The following is a 21,119-nucleotide window of genomic DNA, read 5'->3' on the forward strand; positions in this document are numbered from 1 at the left end:
ATGGTTATTACTTGTTACTTGATAGAACAGTGCAAGTAGCTTGTGCCTGGCTTCATCACCAAATTACATATAATTGCAGTAATTGGCACCTGTGGGTTGTCATGTTTTCTACGATGCTGTGTGCACACTGGATGAAAGCAAAGTACATGGCAAGCTCAGGTATACATGGGAAAAAAACAGAGTTAAAAGCAGCCTGCAGCTGCAAGCATGCCGTCTAAAATATACACATCCAGGATACGCACAACAAGTATACACCCACCCACACGCAGTATATACAAGGAGACAACTACAGGTTTGGCAGTGGAGGACAGGCTAAAAGCCTGTGACTGGTGCTGTTGGATTATTTAAACTGGTGTCCTGTGAAGCAGATGTCTTCTTCTATTTGTGTCAGCGTGTGAGAGAAAGCACTGTCGTTTGCAGATGTGCTCATAAATCACCTTTTAATGCTGTCAGTAATATGCACTTTTGCTTTTTCGTTTTTGGATGTGTTGGTACTTTTACAGTTCGGGTTGATGTTTTCTCTCATTTGTGTATGTGAAAGCGAGTTGTTTACTCCTCTCAGTATAATAAATGCATGTTTGGATGAAAAGCCATAATGGCAGATTTCAAATTAGCTTCTCACCAGGGAGTAATTAAATCCAGGAACACACACAGCTTTTTTTCTTTCCATTTTTGTCTCACATAGATGTGTAAACTTCTTTTTTTTTCTCCCCATGTTATGCCAATTTGGACTTTTATTGTATTTATTTCACTGCACTTTTACATCTGCTTATTCCATCATGTGTGCGTTCGTCTCTCTGCAATGTCCTGTGTGAATTCTGTCATCTGTCCTTCTCTGTACCTCCCACCCTGCTTGTTTTGCTGAACCTCCCTTCTCCTCTGCTCCTCTTCTCTTCCCACCCAGGTTCTAAACACGGGGATGAAGGTAATTTAGGTCTGGTGATTCTCCTGGTTTTGTTCTCAGTGGTCATCCTCACCACCATCTTTTCCCTCATCTTTGTTGTGTGGTAAGAAAAATACACACACAGGCATATCCCACATCCACAGTCCATGACTGTGTGGTCTGTGTCTCTGTTTTAGTTTGAGTAACATTTTTTTTCTTTTTTTCTTTTTTTTTTTTTGGATAGCCTGGCATTCTTAAAGTTTTTGTCAGTCAGTGTTGATGTTTCATTTTGTATATCCAGGATGAGACAGAGGCGACGTGATCATGCCACCAAACAAGAGCTCACCTCTATGGTCAAGATGAAGTCCATCCCAATCTAATGTAAGAAACTGTTACTATTTTTTAGAGGCTTTTTGCCATTTTTATTCCCCCCCTTACATAAACTATGCTGCATATGTGAACATACCTGTCTGTTTTTGTGTTTAGATGAGCACATTTGGGAGTTTTGACAGTTTCAGACATTTCAATGGTGAACAGATTCTGTGGCAAGGAGATAATTAAACTCCTAATTAAATGTCACTTCTTTCAAATTTGTATAAGTACAGCAAAATGCCCTCAAAAGAGCACTAAGCTAGTGAGCCACTGCCTAAAGAAGAACCAAAATGGTTCAAAAGAATGCTATAAACAACATTCAGACAACCCTTCAGATAGCTAGCCAACTTGTGATTATAAGGCTAACACACACACACACACACACACACACACACACACACACACACACACACACACACACACACACACACACACACACACAGATTATAACCCTCTAAGTATGGCTGTATATCTGTCATCTAACTCTGCTATTTAAATCTGTGCTTTTGTAAAACCTTTTTCCCTCCTGCTTCCCTCTACTCTGCTCTCCTTCACGTGCTCCCTTCCCATCTTCATTTTTCATCAGCTTTTTCTCCTCTCATCTCAGGTTAATTTGAAACATCTTTAACCCATCAGCCCCTTCTGGGGTTTCACCAGTGTGTCAGCCTGTACCATTCCCCGCTGTTAACATGCTGACCGTCCGTATTTGGCTATATTAACCACAGAGCGTCATTCAAGAGTCCATCCAGAATCCAAGGCAGCAGGAACTAACTCATGTAAAGAGGTTGACAAAGTAAGGTCATTACCAGTTTATATCGGCTGACTGATGGACAGTTTTTTTGAAAGATTTCCTTGGACATATTCAGTGACTACAAGTGCACTACCCATAATGCAACATGAGACTCCTACCTGCCGTCCATGGGTATAGGGACAGTCCTCTTCACTTCAGCAATGCTCACTACTACACACGACTGTAGGAGCAACACTGCACAGGGACATATGAGTTCACTCATAACCAGTGCTCTGTCAAGTCTCCCCAAACATTTTTTTTAAACTTTTAAGCAACAAATAAGGAAAAACAAGTGCAGCTGCCAAACAGGAGCAAAGGGGAACATTGTTTCTGGAACAACTCGTCACCCAGAACTCCTCACACTCTCAATCACTGTGAGAGGTAACACATGTTCATTCTCACCTCGACTGATTGACCGACTCAATGCTGTGAAGGAAGCAACACTTCTGCTAATTTCTGTGCGTGTCTGATGCCAAAGAAGCAATGACGGGCATTATGGGCTCAGGTGGGAGGCAGGGAGCAACCTGTCACCTGCTGCTGGCATGAGGGAGAATATGGACATAGAGAATGAGGTCCGGGGTTTAATAGACTTTGTTTCATTTATGACAAGTGATTTTATGTTGCATGATATCCCTGTTATGTTGTCTGGCATATTAAGTAAAGGTTTTTTTTCTTTTATTGTAGTTCTTTCTGTCCATCCATTCACTGTTTCTAAATGTGTGCGAATGAAAGACTCGCATAAAAGAAAGAGGGAAAGATACTGGCCTTTCACAGATCACCAGCATTATGAAAATACATGGATTCTTAGTCATCTAGAGAATATTAGAGCATACATATTCAGCTGTTTTGTCAATGCCAATAATGCCAATAATAATAACCCCAGGGTCATTGTGTTAAAAAAAATGGGAGTATGTTTTGTTCAGATTCATTATTAAGTCAAACCATGAAATCATAAGAAAAAGAGGAAAGTAGTAAATCTGAAGAGCTGGAACTTAAAATTTAATTGGAATAGATGAAAATTGTTGTCATAAACTGACTGGTGTAGTCAGCCTTTTAAAGACAAAATATGACATAATGAGGCCGTTAAAAAAAGTTTCCTTATCATGTTTTTTATTTTATTTTTATTTTTTTAATAAATTACAAGATTAGAGTGATGTTACTAATGAAATGAGGGCAAAGGTTTAGATCAAAAGGGGCCCTCAAAGGGCCTTTGAGGGGACAAAAGCAAAAAGTGCTACAAAGTAGCTTGCTTTATTGTAACACGAAACATGGAAAGTGATGCAGAAAGTGCTGCATTTGATATCATTAGGAACAATGTGTGTACTCGCACGCCTCATATCTGTCCATACACGAGAGAGGTGCATTCTGGGTGGTTACTACGGTCTTGTTCACCATAGTAACTAACATCGAAAGGGGTACGCAGCACTAGGCTTTCACTGCAGTTACTAAAATGAATGTAAACGATGGTTTTAGGATGCTGATTTTTCTTGGGGTTTTTGTTTGTTTTTTAGGGGACATTTGGGGAGAGGAAATAAACAGCGGGGCATTGGCACAGATCGAATAGTTGCCATCAACTGCAGAGATTGTACAAGAACCACCTGCATCAGCTGTTCAATTAACCTTTGAGTTTATGAGGTAGATCAGTGCATGCTGGGCGGTGGTGGAGATGAGCACGCACGCAATAAACTGACAAGAGTAACCCTCGCTCACTGTACATCTGTCTCAAAACCCATCGCCTCACGGAAAACACTCGATTTCTGGGTGGCCAACACTTAAAAATACCTCCGATACAGCTTGTCTGCTTTAGTCCTGCTTTTCACACCTGTGCCTATAAACCTTGTGTCCTGCTAGCTTTGCACCACAGATGGAACCGAGAGGCTCTTCTGCTTGAGAAGCAATTTTTCTTTCTTTCTTTCTGCTGGTTTGGTTGTTACATTCTGCTCATCTAAGGCTGTGTAGTTTCTTTTGCTGGCTGTCATTTCAGAAACACAAGGTGCATCCAAGTCCAACTTTTTTTTGTTTTTCCCAGTTTGGCAACTGTATTGTCTCTCAAGCTAGCTCCACATATTATGCATGGATCCAGTTGAAGCTTTTTTGTATATTATTGTATATCAAACTTTAAAAAAATGCATACCTATGTTATATGTGGTGTTTATATGTAAGGAAAAAACATAATCTTTGGGGTAGATTGACAGACATGGTTTAGCTCAGTCTTGTGTTAAGGACATTTCTTTTTAATAAATCTGTCATTCTACACCAATATTACATAGGTAAATGCATTACATGCTCCCTGTCAATCACTCTAGGTCAATACTAAAACTCATTGGACGAATTGGAAGTGAATACAGTGTCAATGAAGGGAGACTTCAATAGTATTAATAGCCTGAGCTAAGCCATTTCTTGTGAGTCTTCCCAGCATTGTGTGTGTGTGTTTTTCCCCCCAGTTATATGAAGCTGTGTTACTGTACGATTACTGTATGGACAACGTGTTTACTGAGTTAGTCCTTATCCAATGTTTAATTCCTTTTTTTTTTTTTTAAATAGAACCACAAATGGATGTTTTCTTTTCACTGACACTCTCCTTCCTCCATTCTTGTGGCAACATTCACAAAGACAGTGAAATATTTAAAAAATTATTCACAGAGTCAATTTGAGAACCCGCCCTTTACTTCCTTTTTAAATTGTGTTCCAGTAAACTCGGGGCTCTGATGGATGTGAGATATAAAAGGATGCATTCGGAGCTTTTGTACTAGAATGTGCACACAAATTTGATTTTAATTTCTTCTGTTTTTTGTTTTTGTTTTAAATATTACTATTGGTGCAATGAATGTCATCTTTTTGTCATTTAAAACAATCTTTGTAGCTGAATCTTTGTATAGTAAATTCTTTTTCTTATGCTTGTCTTGTCCTTCCAAGGTCCAGTCAAAAAAAACTTTAATCAAGAGTGAACCCACTACCTGCTCTCTGTGTGACTTTTATACTAAATATTCAGTTTTATAAGGCCAAATTAGGAATTTAAAAAAGATGGTAAATATAACATAGAAGCCACTTTGCCATAATTACTGGATTTACAGGTAATAAAGTTAATATTTTTCCAATCTACACAGTAATGTAAAAGTGAAATACCTGTTTTAAAGATATTTTTATGATAAATATTCAAAGTAAACTTTGATAAATTGTATAAACCATCCATCAGATTCAAGTTTCCGGGCACAGTGCCATATATTTTAAAAGGCGCCTATAAATAAGATGTGTTTTTACTATTACTAATATTATCATTATTATTGTTATATCAGTGACTGTTGTTCACCCTGTCTATTTTGTTTTTAAGGGTTCAATGTGACATGTTTTCTGTAAGTGTATGCCTATGGAGTTCTTTCTGTCTTTCTTGGTGTTTTTGTTATTTTTTTGTTTTTTTCTGTGTGGACAAACTTCATTTACAGTCTGTTCCTCTGCGATATGTGACAGTTAGAGGAGCCTGTTGACTTTTAGTTCTCGCAACTCCGATGAAACTCAGGCATCCATTCTCAGATGTACATAGTCATTTTTGTTTCCTCGTGTTCAACAAATATCACCATAAGCTGTTTTTTTTTTCTTCCTTCCTGTCCTGGTGTCTGTGAAATAAAAAAAAACTATTTTATCACACTTCTATTCCTTTTTTTTCCTCTTTTGTTTCCCATGAAAATTCAATGTTATGGTTCACTAACCTTTTGTCCGTAGTTTCCATTATCTTTTCAGTACAGCTGCGCATTTGTTTTATAAAGTTTATCTACTTCCTTGTGTATCACAGTTTATTCTTTGGTTGTTTGATGGAAAAAAAATCCAATTGTCTAGAGTTACTCAAAAAAAAAGATGTCTGTTATTGTTTGGTTCTTTGCGTTGTGTAAAAGCTGAAAGAATTTCCCCTTAAGGCCTTTTCTCTTTGAGGCAGTTTCTGACGTCTAAATGCTTAAGCTACCTTTTCTTGTCTTCGTGACAAGGAATTTTAAGATGAATAATTAGAAGGAAATAACCCCGATATTCTCATCACACTTTGACAACAGTCTTATTTGTGGTGCAGGGGGGTTTAGCGCAAAGATACTTTGTCGTAGACAGACAAAGTTGGTGGCACCAGGTAGTGCTACTAATAAAGTCAAAGAAGGGTGATGAATATCTCTACACCATGTAAGGAAATATAACATAAAAGGCAACGTTTGTGGTGCAAATAAGACAAGTCTTCATTGTGGCTCTCAGTGCTTCTGTTTATGCCTATCATAACAGCCGTACATTATAGCTCAGAAACCTTTGATATTTAAATCTCATAGTGTACTTGGTGCAGTCGGGCGTGACACTCTCAGCCAAATAAAGAGCTATAATCTTGGTGATAAAAGGAAAAAAATGCACAGATTCATTTTCCAATCTGCGCTTCTGTTTGAGCAGTGTAAATCAGTTGGAGCAAGTATAAACGTACTGTGAGTGGAATACACACAGTATTGTATTAGCACATTGGCACAAGGGCTTTGTACTGACCCTATAGGTCAGTTTAAGACAATACCACTTAGAAAGATAAAAGCTGTTATTGCTCGTGTTTGCCATCGTTAGTTTATAAATGGAGGTAACTGTCTTATGTTACCAACAGTGAGCTTTGCCAAGTAAGCCTTTTGGTTAATGTATCTCAGACCAGACAATTACTGTATATGCTTAGTGTTTCATAGCTGTGCACTCAACTGTGCTTAACGAGGGATCTTAGAACATTTATCCCACCAGGCATGCACTGTGAAGCAGGATTTTGTCTCCGGTAATGTCAGGGTTAACCTTGGCTTTTTAGGACTATGAAGGTGGTTCGTTTCTTATCAGGGTTTGTCACTACAGTAACTTATGCTGGAGCAGGGCCTGAAAAAGTCAACAATCCTTCACAGATAACTTCCTTTGTGAGGTTTGAACCCAGAATCTCCTTGCTCTAAGGTGACAGTACTCACCACTGAACCAAAGTCTTATTAGACCAAAGGCTGCATTTATCTGGGTTTTTTTTGACACTTCACTAAAACTTTTCTGGTAAAATGCTGCCTCCTGGTGGTGAAAGGTTAAGACTGGCAGTTTGCACATTTGCCTTTCACACAAAAAGATCTCGGAGGAGGCCTGAGCTAGTGTACTCCTACTGCTGGACGAAAGCCCAGAAAAATAGGATTGTGTCAGGATGTTAAATCAGTGCCAAATCAAACACGTGGATCCTCTGCAATCCCGTGGAAAACAGGGGAACAGCTAAAAGTATGCCCACCCCCCTCATTTCTTTATTTTTGAGCAAATAACCAGACCTTACCCCGTGACGAAAAACTTTCAGAGCCCTTAGAGAACTTCAGAAAGATGCAAGTCATTATACAAAAACACAGCAAATATACACAGGATACATTTTATTGAGATAAAATAACACTACATTAAAACTATCTTGTTACTATATACTTTACTATTAACCAAAAACATATTTGTCCAAAAATACAAAACATTATTTTAAAGCACAAAACTTAAATAGTGCAAATTCCAACACTTAAAGTTATATGGTAAACATAAAAGAGAAAATGACACTGGCAGTTAAAGTGGGACAACAGCCAGCGTGTAAATTCCTTCCATAAGCACTAAACTTCAAGTTAAATAAGTGTAAAGTGGAGGCCGGTGCTCTGTTTGCCACTGTTAAAGCTGTTTTTCCGCATCCTGGTAGTCATAAGCAAAGCTTTACAATGCCTTTGTCTTCTATGTTGGTTTTGTTTTATTTAAAACTCCAGTGTTACTCAACGCTTCTGTTACTCAAACAGTTGTTTCCGATCCGTTCCGTGACCCTTCCAAGAAAGTAGCAACAAAACAGACAAGCCTGTAATAAATCAAATAAAGAGCACTTCAAACTATTATGTACCAGCAAGTTTGTTTGTTTTTCTTCCCCCAAACAATGAGCACTTTTCAAACTTTCTCCCCCTCATCCATTATTTTATTTCACAATCACAACTAAATATTCCTGACTTACCTCCACTTACTAATGGAAATAAATAAATAAATAAATAAATAAATAAAGATCATCAAAAGTGAAACTACAGTAGCCACCTAGTGGAAAACAGGCACAACTACAACCTTAATCACCAAGCACCAGCTTTACAAAAATGTATCCCTGTTTTCCATCTGGAAACAGACAATTCAAGTCCACCTTCTCTTATACTGAAAGCATGTTGCTTATATTCAAATACCCATTTCTAAACCCACTATAATACAACATTACTAAGCATCATTTAAACCAGTGTATAATACTGTTAATGAGTGTTTATGTTATTTGGTCTACATCTAAAAACAGTGTAATGACAAAAACTCTATATGTGGTATATCTTTGCTGCTGATAATGCAGCAAAGTGATTATAATGAGTGAAAACAAACAGTCCTGCAAACCCCGTTTTCACCGCTGAAAAGCTAAATTTCAGCATATAGTCCAGGGGTGTCCAACTCCAGGCCTCAAGTGTCAGGTGTCCTGCAGGATTTAGATGTGTCCTTAATCCAACACAGCTGATTTAAATGGCTAAATTACCTCCTCAACATGTCTTGGAGTTCTCCAGACGCCTGGTAATGAACTAATCATTTGAGTCAGGTGTGTTGACCCAGGGTGATATCTAAAACCTGCAGGACACCGGCCCTTGAGACCTGGAGTTGGACACCCCTGATACAGACTGTACCTCACACTGTTAGCCATATAAATATGGCAGCATTATGGGAGGAAAAATGCTGGAACCACGCACAGATGATTAACACAGCATGTCCCCTTTCTTCCATTTTGATGATCTAAATCTAAACTCAACTTTTTTTCAAGTTTCACTCCATGCTGTGTCAGGACACCGAATCACACCGACTTTACTCGTCCGTCACAGTTTTTGCTCAAACGACGAGGGCCGAGCTTGAAGCCGTCAAAGAAATACATAACAGCAGGAAGCCAAAACCTAACTGAGCATCTTTACTACAGCATGTCTTAAAAGGGGATTCATTCCCTTCCTGTGATGATTGACGTGCACAGTAAAGAAGCCTCTGAGCCACATATAACTCACTGTTGGCAAGGTTTCACCTTTGGAATAAGGAGACTTGATGTTATCCATTTCTGTGGCTGGCTCAACTTACCCTACAAACTGATTTCTAAAAACTGACCATTACAGGAAAAGTTATGACTGAGTGCACATTAAGGCTTCTCCAGGCAGGAAAATGAAAGTTGCAGTATGTTGACATGCTGGATATTACAAGCATTAACAGCCAAAGAGGACATTTTGTTTAGCTGCTGGTAATAGACATGGGAAATAAAGAACCGTATGTGGGCAGATTTTTAACGTACTATAAAGAAAAACAGTTTTGAGGTGCACTAAGAGTGAAACTGAAAGACGTCTCGCAGAGCCTGGAATTGATTTTGCCTTTGGTTGACGTTTCCTTCAGCGCCCTTTGAATGAGGCTGGATAGTGACAGTAAAAGTGATGAACCTCCATCGGGGTTTAAGTCTGTGAGGTGTTGTGTAGGTGAGCAAAAAGTTGGGCAAGCCCTGGTAAAAAAGATATGAGTAAAAAGAGGGTTCACATCTTTACATTTAGTCCCCAGGTTATTGAAGAGGATTCTGATACAAATCCATGCCATGAAAAGGAAAACAAACAAACAAACAAACAAAAACAGTGATTGGCACTTATATTGGGATGTTCCCATTTCAAAAAGCTAATTTAGTATTTTACAGCCATCTCCACCAATGAAAAGTCAAACGTTTACTGCTTTCCTTATAATATAATGAGCTTTCTCATTCTTTGTGAGAAAAGAAAACAAAAAGTTTTCATTATTTATGTCAAATGAACTGAAAAATGTCTTCATAGCCATATATACGTGTTCTTCAGAATTTAAAGGTATTTGATAATTATTTTAAATAACTAAGAACATTTTTATCCAAAGGTGATCCAAAGTTGGTGATGCCTTAAACATCGATGGCCACCCCGTGTTTAGTGAATATCACATCTCTGGTTCCCGTCAGGTACATGAGCACTGAACACAGGTGAGGGAGCGTCGCCGTGGTGCTGACGTATAACCAGTATGGGATCGGCGCCGTGTTGCCGAATGGGCACACCCACAGGCCGTGGCGCACTGCATCCCGGACGTGGTGTGTCACCATGGAAATGAAAAGCATCCATGGCAAGGAGCACCAAGCGTCTTTGAGGCGCCCGAGCCACATGAGGAAGCGGAGAGTGAGACAGATGATGGGAATGAGAGAGGAACAGTGCAGCGGTGGACGCTGAGGGAGTGAGACAGCAGCCTGGAAGAGCAGTGAGAGACAGCGTTAGCACCACATATATCCTTTGGAAACATGTCAATCCATGTCAACAGTGTTCTGTACTGTGGAGATCCTGTCATGAGTCATGCTCCAGCACACACACACACACATACACACACACACACACGTATGAGGTATAGGGCTGCCACGATTAGTCGACTAGTCACGATTACATCGACTATCAAAATCGTTGACGACTGATTTAATAGTCGACGCATCGTTTGAAGCTTTGTAAGATCACAAAGGACGCAGGAATGAGTAGTAGGATTTAAGAGTGTAATAACGGACTGAAACAGAAGATGGCAGCACTGCATGTACAAGGATGCCAGCTGCCGTTAAACCCCGAAGAAGAAGAAGCTGTGTCCCAGAATTCATAGCGCAGCCCAGCTCAGTTTCCAACAATGGCGGCAGCTAGTTAGTTTTAATATTACTCTTATTATTCTTTCTGGGTCACAAAATAAACGTTTAACATATTTTCAGGTGAGAATGTAGCTGTGTAAACCTCAAATATCTGCTCAGTTTATCAGGACACCACATATTTTCAAAAGCGCTCCCAACGTTTTTGGAGACGTCTGTTACCCACTAGCTCGATAGCTAGCCGGGGGCAAGGCTCACTAGAGCCGACGAGAACACCGGACTCCCGGCAAATCGTTTTCAAACCCACCGCCGTCTTTCGCTACTCAGGTTAAACATGATATATAAGTCACTTAGATAACTTAAAAATGTTATTGTTGGGCCTTTTTTAGTATTTTATTTGTTCCTCAGTAAATCGGTTTGGCTGAGATTAAAGTTATAGTTTTTACACAGCTGAATAAACGTCAAGCAGACAGCTGATTATCAGAAGTGTGAGACGCTCGAGAATATACTCCGGTGTCCTGTTATATTTTAGATAGCAAGGAGCAGACAGCTGAGTTTATTAAACTCCACTGAAACAATCTGGAAATTTAATTAAAATTTAATAAACTATCATCTTGTCTTTATTTTTAGTTAGCACATACCTTAAACACTTAAAGCTGTAAGCTAATGATAGTTATATAAGAGCAGATGCATGCATGATCTGATTAGTCGACTAATCGCAAAAATAATCGGTGACTAGTCATTATCAAAATAATCGTTTGTGGCAGCCCTAATGAGGTACATCTCTAAATTAGGGCTGCCACAAACAATTATTTTGATAGTCGACTAGTCACCGATTATTTATGCGATTAGTCGACTAATCAGATCATCATCATCATCCAAAATAAACAAAAAGTCCTTCAAAAATAAAATGCAGCAACCATCACTGGACGTAAAACTACAGCTTATTGCACCAGCAGCATCTGCTCTTATATAACTATCATTAGCTTACAGCTTTAAGCTTTTAAGGTGCTAACTAAAAATAAAGACAAGATGATAGTTTATTCAATTTTAATGAAATTTGCAGATTGTTTCGGTAAAGTTTAATAAACTCCTTGCTATCTAAAATATAACAGGACACCGGAGTATATTCTCCAGCATCTCACACTTCTGATAATCAGCTGTCTGCTTGACGTTTATTCAGCTGTGTAAAAACTATAACTTTAATCTCAGCCAAACCGATTTACTCAGGAACAAATAAAATACAAAAAAAAAAAAAAAAGCCAAACAACAACATTTTTAAGTTATCTAAGTGACTCATATTAACCTGAGTCGCGAAAGACGGCGGTGGGTTTGAAAACAATTTGCCGGGAGTCCGGTGTTCTCACGGCGCTAGTGACCTAGCCCCCGGCTAGCTATCGAGCTAGTGGGTAACAGACGTCTCCGAAAACGTCGGAGCGCTTTTGAAAATATGTGGTGTCCTGATAAACTGAGCAGATATTTGAGGTTTACACAGCTACATTCTCGCCTGAAAATATGTTAAACGTTTATTTTGTGACCCAGAAAGAATAATAAGAGTAATATTAAAACTAACTAGCTACCGCCATTGTTGGAAACTAAGCTGGGCCGCGCTATGAATTCTGGGACACAGCTGCTTCTTCTTCTTCGGGGTTTAACGGCAGCTGGCATCCTTGTACATGCTGTGCTGCCATCTTCTGTTTCAGTCCGTTATTACACTCTTAAATCCTGCTATTATTCCTGCGTCTTTTGCGATCTTACAAAGCTTCAAACGACACGTCGACTATTAAATCAGTCGTCGACGATTTTGATAGTCGACGTAATCGTGACTAGTCGACAAATCGTGGCAGCCCTACTCTAAATGTATGTATGCATATGTATATGTAGATGGATCAACTGACAGGTCAGATGCGTCTCTTAGATCTTTGCTGGAACTTTTTGGATTTATATGACTTATAGAAGCTGTTCAGTTTTTTCACACTGCACACCATGCTAAGATATACCAAGTGTTTAGCTAATTGCTCTTTGAGAATCACTTTGTTGGTGCTGACATACAGTTTTATGCCTGTCAATTAAACTGTTATCTACTGTCTGTGTGTGTGTTCTCTATCAGTAACACAATGAAAGAAGTTACTAACATGTTTTTGTAGATTCAACTAAAGAAATGAGAACCAATGCTGTGTTTCTGCCAGTGAAAGTGTCTAAAGATACAATTTAAATTTTTGATACATTGCTACACTGTTGGGCTGAAAGACCAAAAGAATAGTCAATATTTCAATGATGTAATGGATGACAGTCATTTTTTAACATACATATAAAATGAAGTAGTATTTTTCTTGGTGCGTCACCATAGCTCACCCTGTGGATTGTGCTATGTTCCCGGCATAAAATCCATATCAGAAAAGCCCAGATTGAATTCTGCCCCAGGCCTGTTACTGCATGCCACTTACTTTCCCATCATTTCTTCTGTGTCTAACTGTTGTTATGTAACAAAGGCAAAATACCCCCCAAAAAATCTTTTTCATAAGGATCCAAACTTATTAATATTCAGTGGCCATTTGGAGTAGAAACCATTTGCACTCCAGCATTGGTTCTCCTGGCTCGCTCGTTTGATTTAGCATCCCCGTGGATTATCTGACAAAGAAACTGAACACATTTACAAGAAAAACATGGCTGCTGCCAAACACAAACACCTACAATCCCTGATAAATAGCAACTCATGAGGCTTAAAAATAAAAACAAGTCTGTGAAATTAAAATTTTCTGCATGGGTTGTTTCAGTGTTTTCTCTCAGTGGGAAGGTTATAATGAACATTGTGTCCTGTAATCTACTATAATGGCACATGTATGGGTGCATTTAAGACTTAATCACTAAATAATTAGCTCTCCAAGAGAAAGGTGAAGGACTTAGGGAATACTTTGTACCCTATCATTTGTAAGCTTATTAAGCATTCAGATTAACCCTCTATGGCGAAAGTCTTACCTTGAGTGATAAGGATCCAGCCATATAGAAGTGGTCCAGGTCTATGATTGATGCCAGGAGCCCTGCGAGTAACACCTCATATAAATCGCTCTTTTTCCTCAGTCCAATAACAACCGCCCATGACCACAGCCCCACCAATCCGTGCGTGGCGTTGTCCAAGACAGCACGCAGCCACAAGTGTTGCTGTATGACAGACAGCTGTAGGACGTGGTCTGCCACCACACAGAACATCCCGAGTCCTGCCGACGCCAGCAGGGAGGCGGAACTGAAAGTCTGCAGGAGGGCCTGAGCTCTCTCCGTCTCCAGAGCCAGGCTGAGAGGTACGGGAGCACCATCTCCCCTGAGGCCAGGTCCCAACAAGGGGGACGAAGAAGGGGAGGAGTCGAGCTTGGAGTAGAATCCTTGCATGTTGTTAGATGGCTGGAGGGGCCAGTCAGCATTAAAGGTCAGCAAGATTCAGGCAAACTGGAATAAAGGAAATAAAAGGTTCATCATTCACTGCTTATCTGAGCAAACGTGAAGCAATCACACACACACACACACACACACATACACTCTAATGCATGTTCATGGACACAAATTTTATTTTATTTACTTATTTTTGGTGACAGACTTTGACACTGATGTATTTTAACAGGAAGCATATTTTGTGTCTTATTTAGATTCTTTAGAGGACACATGTCAGCTGTCCTGAGGGCTTTCTAAAAGCAGCTTCCACTGTATTGCAACTCAAACCTAACTGGGGAATTTTTATAGACAAAACATAACCAATGAGTTCTTGATAATAAAATAACAATTAAAACAATCCAACTGTAAAATTCCCACTACCGCCACCCCCATCCTGTCTCCAAATGTGGACAACATTGCCTTTTAAAGGTGAAATATATTCATTTGACATGAATCAGTGCATATGAAACTGGACAGATGAAAAATTGAATATAAAGGCATAAAATAAAGGATAATTAATTTTAAATTAATTCATGTATGAAAAGCAGAAAAAAAAACACCTGAAAAATGTGTGTCTGATAAATGAAACTATGGGCTCATTTAACAAACTTCAATGTTATTATTATTTATCCATCCATCCATCCATTCGCTTCCGCTTATCCTTTTCAGGGTCGCGGGGAGCGCTGGAGCCTATCCCAGCTGTCATAGGGCGAGAGGCGGGGTACACCCTGGACAGGTCGCCAGTCTGTCGCAGGGCCAACACAATTATATTATATATATTATTATTTATTTATTTAAATTTTCATACCTATATTGTTTCTGACCATGTCTGTCCCTTTTTGTTGGCTGGCAGGATAAGATGCAACGTTACCAAGCTCAGATCATCAACCTGGTTTCTTAAACTGTACTCAAGTGACCTCCACAGTCGCCAGATCTCAGTCCAACAGAGCACCTTTAGGATGTGACTCACACCCTAAAGCAGGGGTGTCAAACTCAAATACACAGTGGGCCAAAATTCAAAACTGGAACAAGGTTGTGGGCTAACATTAATATTTATTGGAAAAAAAAACTTCCTCCAGATATGAGAATGAATCTTTTCTTATGGACTCAAACAAGTTTTGCTGAAAAACTGAATATGGAACAAGCAAAGCTTAATACTAAACAATATATATATTAGCTGTATAATACCAGTAGGCCAGCTCTAATAATAATATGGTATGGCTTCGCGGGCCAAATGTAATTAGGCTGCGGGCCAAATTTGGCCCGCGGACCAGAGTTTGACACCTATGCGCTAAAGGAAATCTCGGAGGAATCTTTCCAGCACCTGCTTAAATCCATACCAGGTAAAAGGGGGAACAACCCAATACTAGCAAGCTGCGCCGAATAAAATGTCCAGTAAGTGCACGTATTTCAGTTACAGATCATACCTATATGAAAAGAGCAAACAAAAACCACCCCGCACCTTCCACATAGGAACAATACCTAATAACAACACATAATAAAGTACTGTGGAGAACTGAACAACAAATACAAAGTTCACACACATAAGACAGTTTGAGTTCCCTGAAAATCCACAGCTTTCCAACACCCAGATTATTTTTTATTTTTTGGACCATGGGGGCATGCAAAAATAGATCTGATGCGTCTCATGCAACTGAGCGAAATGTAGGACAGACTCAAAAGGCGCCCTGCTTTTGTCTTTTACTACCAGCTGATGATGCAACAGCAGTGCTTCTCTTGAAGATGCTCCTATGAATGAAAATTTAATTAGCTGGTTATTTTTGTCACCGGCTAGCGGCTCCAGCTGAAGTCCCTGCCTGCAAAGCTCCTTGCGGTCCGCGTAATGTTTGTTTGACTTGACATTAAAGTCAAACAAACATTAAAGACATCTTAATTAGACCCAATATAAGCGAGCTAAAATAACACCACAGACAGTGCTAGGCGCTACGTGGCTAGTAGTGACAGAGATGCTGCTATGTGTAGGCGGACAGCAGCTGTCACGATTAGCGATGGATTGCACGTCATGACAGGCATCGTCCCCGATTTAAAATTAAGAACAAATGTATAACCGATCAATAGGAGATTTTTTATGTCATTTTTGATGAAACGCTTGGAAAATAAACCAACCCTTACCCCATTTCCCTGCATCCGTAAATCTACTGAAGTGTTCACACTTCTTCTGCTGTGTTGTGTTGTAGCGCCAACGCTCAGCGGTGCTTTGCTGCCACTCGCAGGGCATGAGTGGGACCCACCAGCAAAGTATCGCTAGAAGACCAGAAGGGTTCAAATCCACTATATTGCCAAAAATATTTGCTCGTCTGCCTTCATACGCATATGAACTTGACTGACATCACATTTTTAATATGATGTGAATGCATGCTTCCTTTGCAGCTATAGCAGCTCCAGCGCTTCCGAGTGCTTTCCGAAGGGTTTACAAGTGTGTTAATGGGAATTTGACTATTCTTCCAGAAACACATTTGTGAGTCAGACCAACAAAAGTATTCTGTCAGGTTGTGCGTCAGAACTCTGTGCAGAGGTGTCAAGGTCTACCACACCAACAATTCTTCAAAACATGGATGGCCTTTTTCTGTTCCAATTGTCATGTTATAACAGGAAAGGGCCATCCTGAAACTGTTTCCAGAAAGTTGGGACCATCCCACCTCCACTTTTCACTTGGCACAATGCAGTCAGACAAGTACTGTTGTCCTGGCAACCACCAAACCCAGACTGGTCTGTTGAATTGCCAGACAGAGAAGTGTGATTTATAAAAACACATCTCCATTCTTAAGTCTAGTGGCACCATGTTTTACACCACTACATCTGAGGCTTTGCATTGCACTTGGCAATGTAAGGCTTGAATGTAGCTGCTTGGTCATGGAAACCCAATCCATGAAGCTCTCTGTGCAGTCTTCTTGAGCTAATCTGAAGGCCACACGAAGTTATGAGGACTGCTTCCACTTGGTTACAACAGATGATTGTGGAATGTTTAGTAGCAAGAAAACTTCATGACTAGACTTGTTGCACAGGTGGCACCCTATCATGGTACCATTCTGGAATACACTGAGTTCCTGAGAGCGACACACTTTTTTACAACTCTTTGTCTGCATGCCTAGGTGCCTGCTTTCTTACGCCTGTGGCCATGTAAGTAATTGGAACAACTCAATTGATTTATTTGGATGGGTGAGTGAATACTTTTAGTAATATAGTGGAGGTCAGGGGGGAAGCAGGGCCTGTATGAAGACAGCAAGTGAGTGATGAGTTCTGGGGTAGAATTGACAGATGGGTTTCAGGAGGGAGTGGGATTATATCATGGACCAACTCTGTGCCTCTTCTTGTTCGCGATGGTTTACAGATGAGGTCAGGCAGGAGTCTTTGTGGACTATGATGTCTGCAGATGATGTTGTAATCTGTAGTGAGAGTAGAGAGGAGGTGGAAGAAAGCCTATAGAAGCAGAGGCATGCTCTGAGAGAAAAGGAATAAAAGTCAGTAAAAGCAGGACAACTACAAGACTGAGACAAGTGTAACAGTCACGATGCAAAGAGCAGAGGTATTGTAGATAGATGAGGTTAAATACCTGGGGTCAACCATCATAAGCAACAGACAGTACACAAGAGAGATGATAAAGAGAGTGCAGGCAGGGTGGAGTGGGTGGAGATGACTCAACAGACTGACAAAAGAGTACCATAACACAAGTACAAGAAATACCTTTTAGCAGAAAGGTGATTCAGTTCATGTGAACACACTGCTTCCTGTTCCCACTGTAAACACTGTGAAATGAACCAAACCTTTACCTGGATGACTAAGCATGCATCAAGTGTCATTTGTTTCAGTGGGACAACAAACTAAAAAGCAAACCAGGGAATTAACAGTGCTCTCACTCCAACTGCCAAACTGCCAAGCACTGTGCTGCAGAAATATCAAAACATTTAGAGAGGAGATCAGAGTTACATATAAGGAATTGTTCCTTTCCTTTCCTTTCCTTTCCTTTCCTTTCCTTTCCTTTCCTTTCCTGTCCTGTCCTGTCCTGTCCTGTCCTGTCCTGTCCTGTCCTGTCCTGTCCTTTCCTTTCCTTTCCTTTCCTTTCCTTTCCCTATAAATTTGCTAATACAAGTTGCCACAAGAGGGAGAAAGAGTCTACAAAATGTATCTCAACACTTTAAACGAGCACACACCCAAATAATAATAAACACCAAAGGAAATTTTATTAAAATAATAATTTCTTACTTATCACAGTGTTACATTCAGACTTCTCCATTACATACACCATAATCCAAAAATGAAAAAAAGTCTCCAAAATAATAATTTCATGCCTCTAAAATACATTTGGGCTCAAGTTTAATTAAAAGTGCATTTCTGGAGTGAATCCGCAAGGCAGAATAATTCTAATATTGAACCCCGGCTGGCGGAAAATATTAATTCTCATATTTCAAATTAGGCAAACCTGCTGAGTGGAAGGTATTTAAATAGGTGTGTCAGTTCAAATCCTGAAACTTACCATGCAATAAATTTTAATTTCACCACTCATATTAAATCCAATTTTAATAATGTCTCTATTAAAGATCCGAGATTAGATCTGTAACGACAGAGTCTAATCTCTTTTAATGGAATGCCTTTAATGTGCCAGTTTCTCTTTATTGTATCCCTGTAGATCAAATTCAATCTAGATGTGTTGGGTTTTTTTCTACATTTATGCTCTGTCTGCCCTTTTTGTATTCTTGTCCCCCCTTTGTTACACCGAGTTCCACTTGCACATGTACTTATCTATTTTATTTTTTTCATTTTTGAGTATTGAATGGTGCTGCAGTGCGCGTCTGCTTTGACATTTGACAGACCATTCTGCTGCACACACAAATCCTCATTTGGAAAACACAAACCTTTTGTGAAATGCTCTGGATTCTTCAGCTTCACAATGTACTGTGCGGATTTCACGGAAGGAAATGCAGACAGCTGCTAATATGATAGACTCACAATATGTGAGTCATCAAGCTTGTGCAGTGAGTTCCTTGATTGATCTAAATCTTGCCTAATTTTATCTGTTCATGGAAGGCATGCCTCAATTCTCCAAGATCCTAACAATCACAAGAATCTCCACAATTTGAGAACGAGGCTTCAATGCAGTGCTTGGCAGAAATATTAGGCCGCAATGTTCCACAGCGGCTGTGCCGAACATGACCTCTCATTTTGTGTCACTGACTTACAATTGCAGTACTTCACAGATGTCAGTGCTGTCGAGTGTTGTCATCAGCATGTGTGAGCTCGATGTGTAAGGCTGACAAGCAATTTGTGGAGCAGGCCTGTGATTGGTTGGACTCTAGATGCGAACATGATTTGGGATTCAAGCCACCTTGCCGTGCAGAAAGTCACTTCTCACGGTGAAACGTTCCTTCTTTTCCTCATTATCCATCATTTCAAGTCACTTTGTTGTGACATGAAACAAGCACCATTAATAACAATGATGACCTATTTTTGTTTTTGAGGACAGATCACAAGAAGTTGATGGCATTTGGGTTTTGCCTCATAATCAAATTCTGTTGAACAAATAGAGTGTGTGTAAGTGTTGGATGTTTCAGGTCACCCAATGACAGGGCATAAAGAACCTGAGATGTGCGTGGGCTTGACTCAGTTAGCACCATGGGGTGACTCGCAGAGACCTAACACTCGGGTTTTGACTGTTTCAGGACCATAGACAGCGCACAGCAAGACCCACTGCCTATGCTGCCATCCAGTGGACAAATGCATGACAATTCTTTAAATAAAGTTGACTATTTTTGCTTTATTTTTTGTGGCTTGACATTAACAAATTAACACAAGACACATCAGAATCAGAATCAGAAACAGAATCAGAATCAGAATCAGAATCAGAATCAGAAACAGAAACAGAATCAGAATCAGAATCGTGTCTATTGGCCATGTATATGCGCAAACACACACAAGGAATTTGGTCCCAGGAGTAGATGGTGACTCTCAAGCACAGCAATGTAAATCACAGCAATATGTAAACGACACAATACACACACACACACACACACACACACACACACACACACACACACACACACACACACACACACACACACACACACACACACACACACACACTTACGTGTATACATATATATATATACACATACATATGCACATATGCACACATACATACACAAAGGTGTGTAAACCAAAAATAAATAACCAATCTAAATCTTACATACATAAAATACAGGATGACAGAAATGAAATGAATACCACAGAATGTACATAAGGTGCAGCTGCAGTCTGCTAGTGGGAGCAGTGTGACAGTTTGACTGTTTAGGAGGGAAATGGCTAGGGGAAAGAAACTGTTCCTATGTCGGATGGTCCTGGTCTGCAGGCTTCTAGACCGTCTGCCACAGGGCAGCAGGTCAAAAAGTCTGTGTCCAGGGTGTGAGTTGTCTGTGAGGGGGGCGCCAATGATACCCATACAGTCTGCACCTGTCCTGTTTAGTGGCTGCACCATACCAGACTGTGATGGAGGAGCACAGGACAGACTCAATGACTGGAGTGTAGAACTGGATCAGCAGCTCCTGTGGAAGACTATACTTCCCCAGTTGTCACAGGAAGTACATCCTCTACTGGGTCTTTTTGAGGATGGAGGAGGTCTCCCACTTCAGGTCCTAGGGATGGTGGTACCAAGGACACCGGGCTGTCTGATATGGTGAGGGGGAGCAGTGTTGAGGGATGTCTCCTGAAATCCACTGTCATCTCTACAGTCTTAAGCATGTTCAGCTCCAAATTGTGCTGACTGCACCAGAGTACCAGCTGCTCAACTTCCTGCCTGCATGCAGACTCATCACCATCCTGAATGAGGCCAATGATGGTGGTGTCATCTGCAAACTTCGGGAGTTTAACAGCTGAGTTCTTGGAGATGGAGTCATTGGTGTAGAGCAGGGGTCGGCAACCCTAGGCACGCATGCCACAGCTGGCACGCGAAGGGTTAACTGATGGCACGACCA

At 40.2% G+C, this 21,119-nt stretch overlaps 2 protein-coding genes across 5 annotated transcripts in view; one reads left to right on the forward strand and one right to left on the reverse strand.

Moving 5' to 3' along the window:
• il11ra (interleukin 11 receptor subunit alpha) overlaps window positions 1-5,690 on the forward strand; it is a 51,040-nt gene extending 45,350 nt beyond the window's left edge. For 2 of the 4 annotated variants that reach the window (XM_012916624.4, XM_004538378.5), the window contains exons 10-12: window positions 905-1,007; window positions 1,185-1,264; window positions 1,863-5,690. In XM_012916624.4, the coding sequence (XP_012772078.2) occupies window positions 905-1,007; window positions 1,185-1,263 (182 nt within the window). In that variant the 3' untranslated portion in view covers window position 1,264; window positions 1,863-5,690. Of the gene's footprint in view, window positions 1-904; window positions 1,008-1,184; window positions 1,265-1,841 lie in introns of all 4 variants that reach the window. The other 2 variants (XM_012916617.4, XM_004538379.5) reach the window with 2 other exon arrangements.
• Window positions 5,691-7,418: 1,728 nt separating this feature from the next.
• On the reverse strand, window positions 7,419-16,354 carry tmem267 (transmembrane protein 267). The gene is made up of 3 exons (XM_004538377.4): window positions 16,267-16,354; window positions 13,687-14,151; window positions 7,419-10,332 (listed from the first exon to the last, which is right to left on the reverse strand). The coding sequence occupies exons 2-3, from the start codon at window positions 14,092-14,094 to the stop codon at window positions 9,997-9,999; spliced, it is 744 nt and encodes a 247-aa protein (XP_004538434.1). The 5' UTR covers window positions 14,095-14,151; window positions 16,267-16,354; the 3' UTR covers window positions 7,419-9,996.
• Window positions 16,355-21,119: the final 4,765 nt, after the last annotated feature.

The sequence above is a fragment of the Maylandia zebra genome, linkage group LG7 (assembly GCF_041146795.1).
Source record: "Maylandia zebra isolate NMK-2024a linkage group LG7, Mzebra_GT3a, whole genome shotgun sequence".
Taxonomy (NCBI): Eukaryota; Metazoa; Chordata; class Actinopteri; order Cichliformes; family Cichlidae; genus Maylandia; species Maylandia zebra.

Bases quoted from the DNA above. Each gene is read 5' to 3' on its own strand.
- tmem267 (XM_004538377.4), bottom strand. From the start codon at position 14,094: ATGCAAGGATTCTACTCCAAGCTCGACTCCTCCCCTTCTTCGTCCCCC. The intron at 10,333-13,686 runs GTAAGACTTTCG...CTGCTCTTCCAG, and splicing joins CTGGATCCTTATCACTCAAG to GCTGCTGTCTCACTCCCTCA.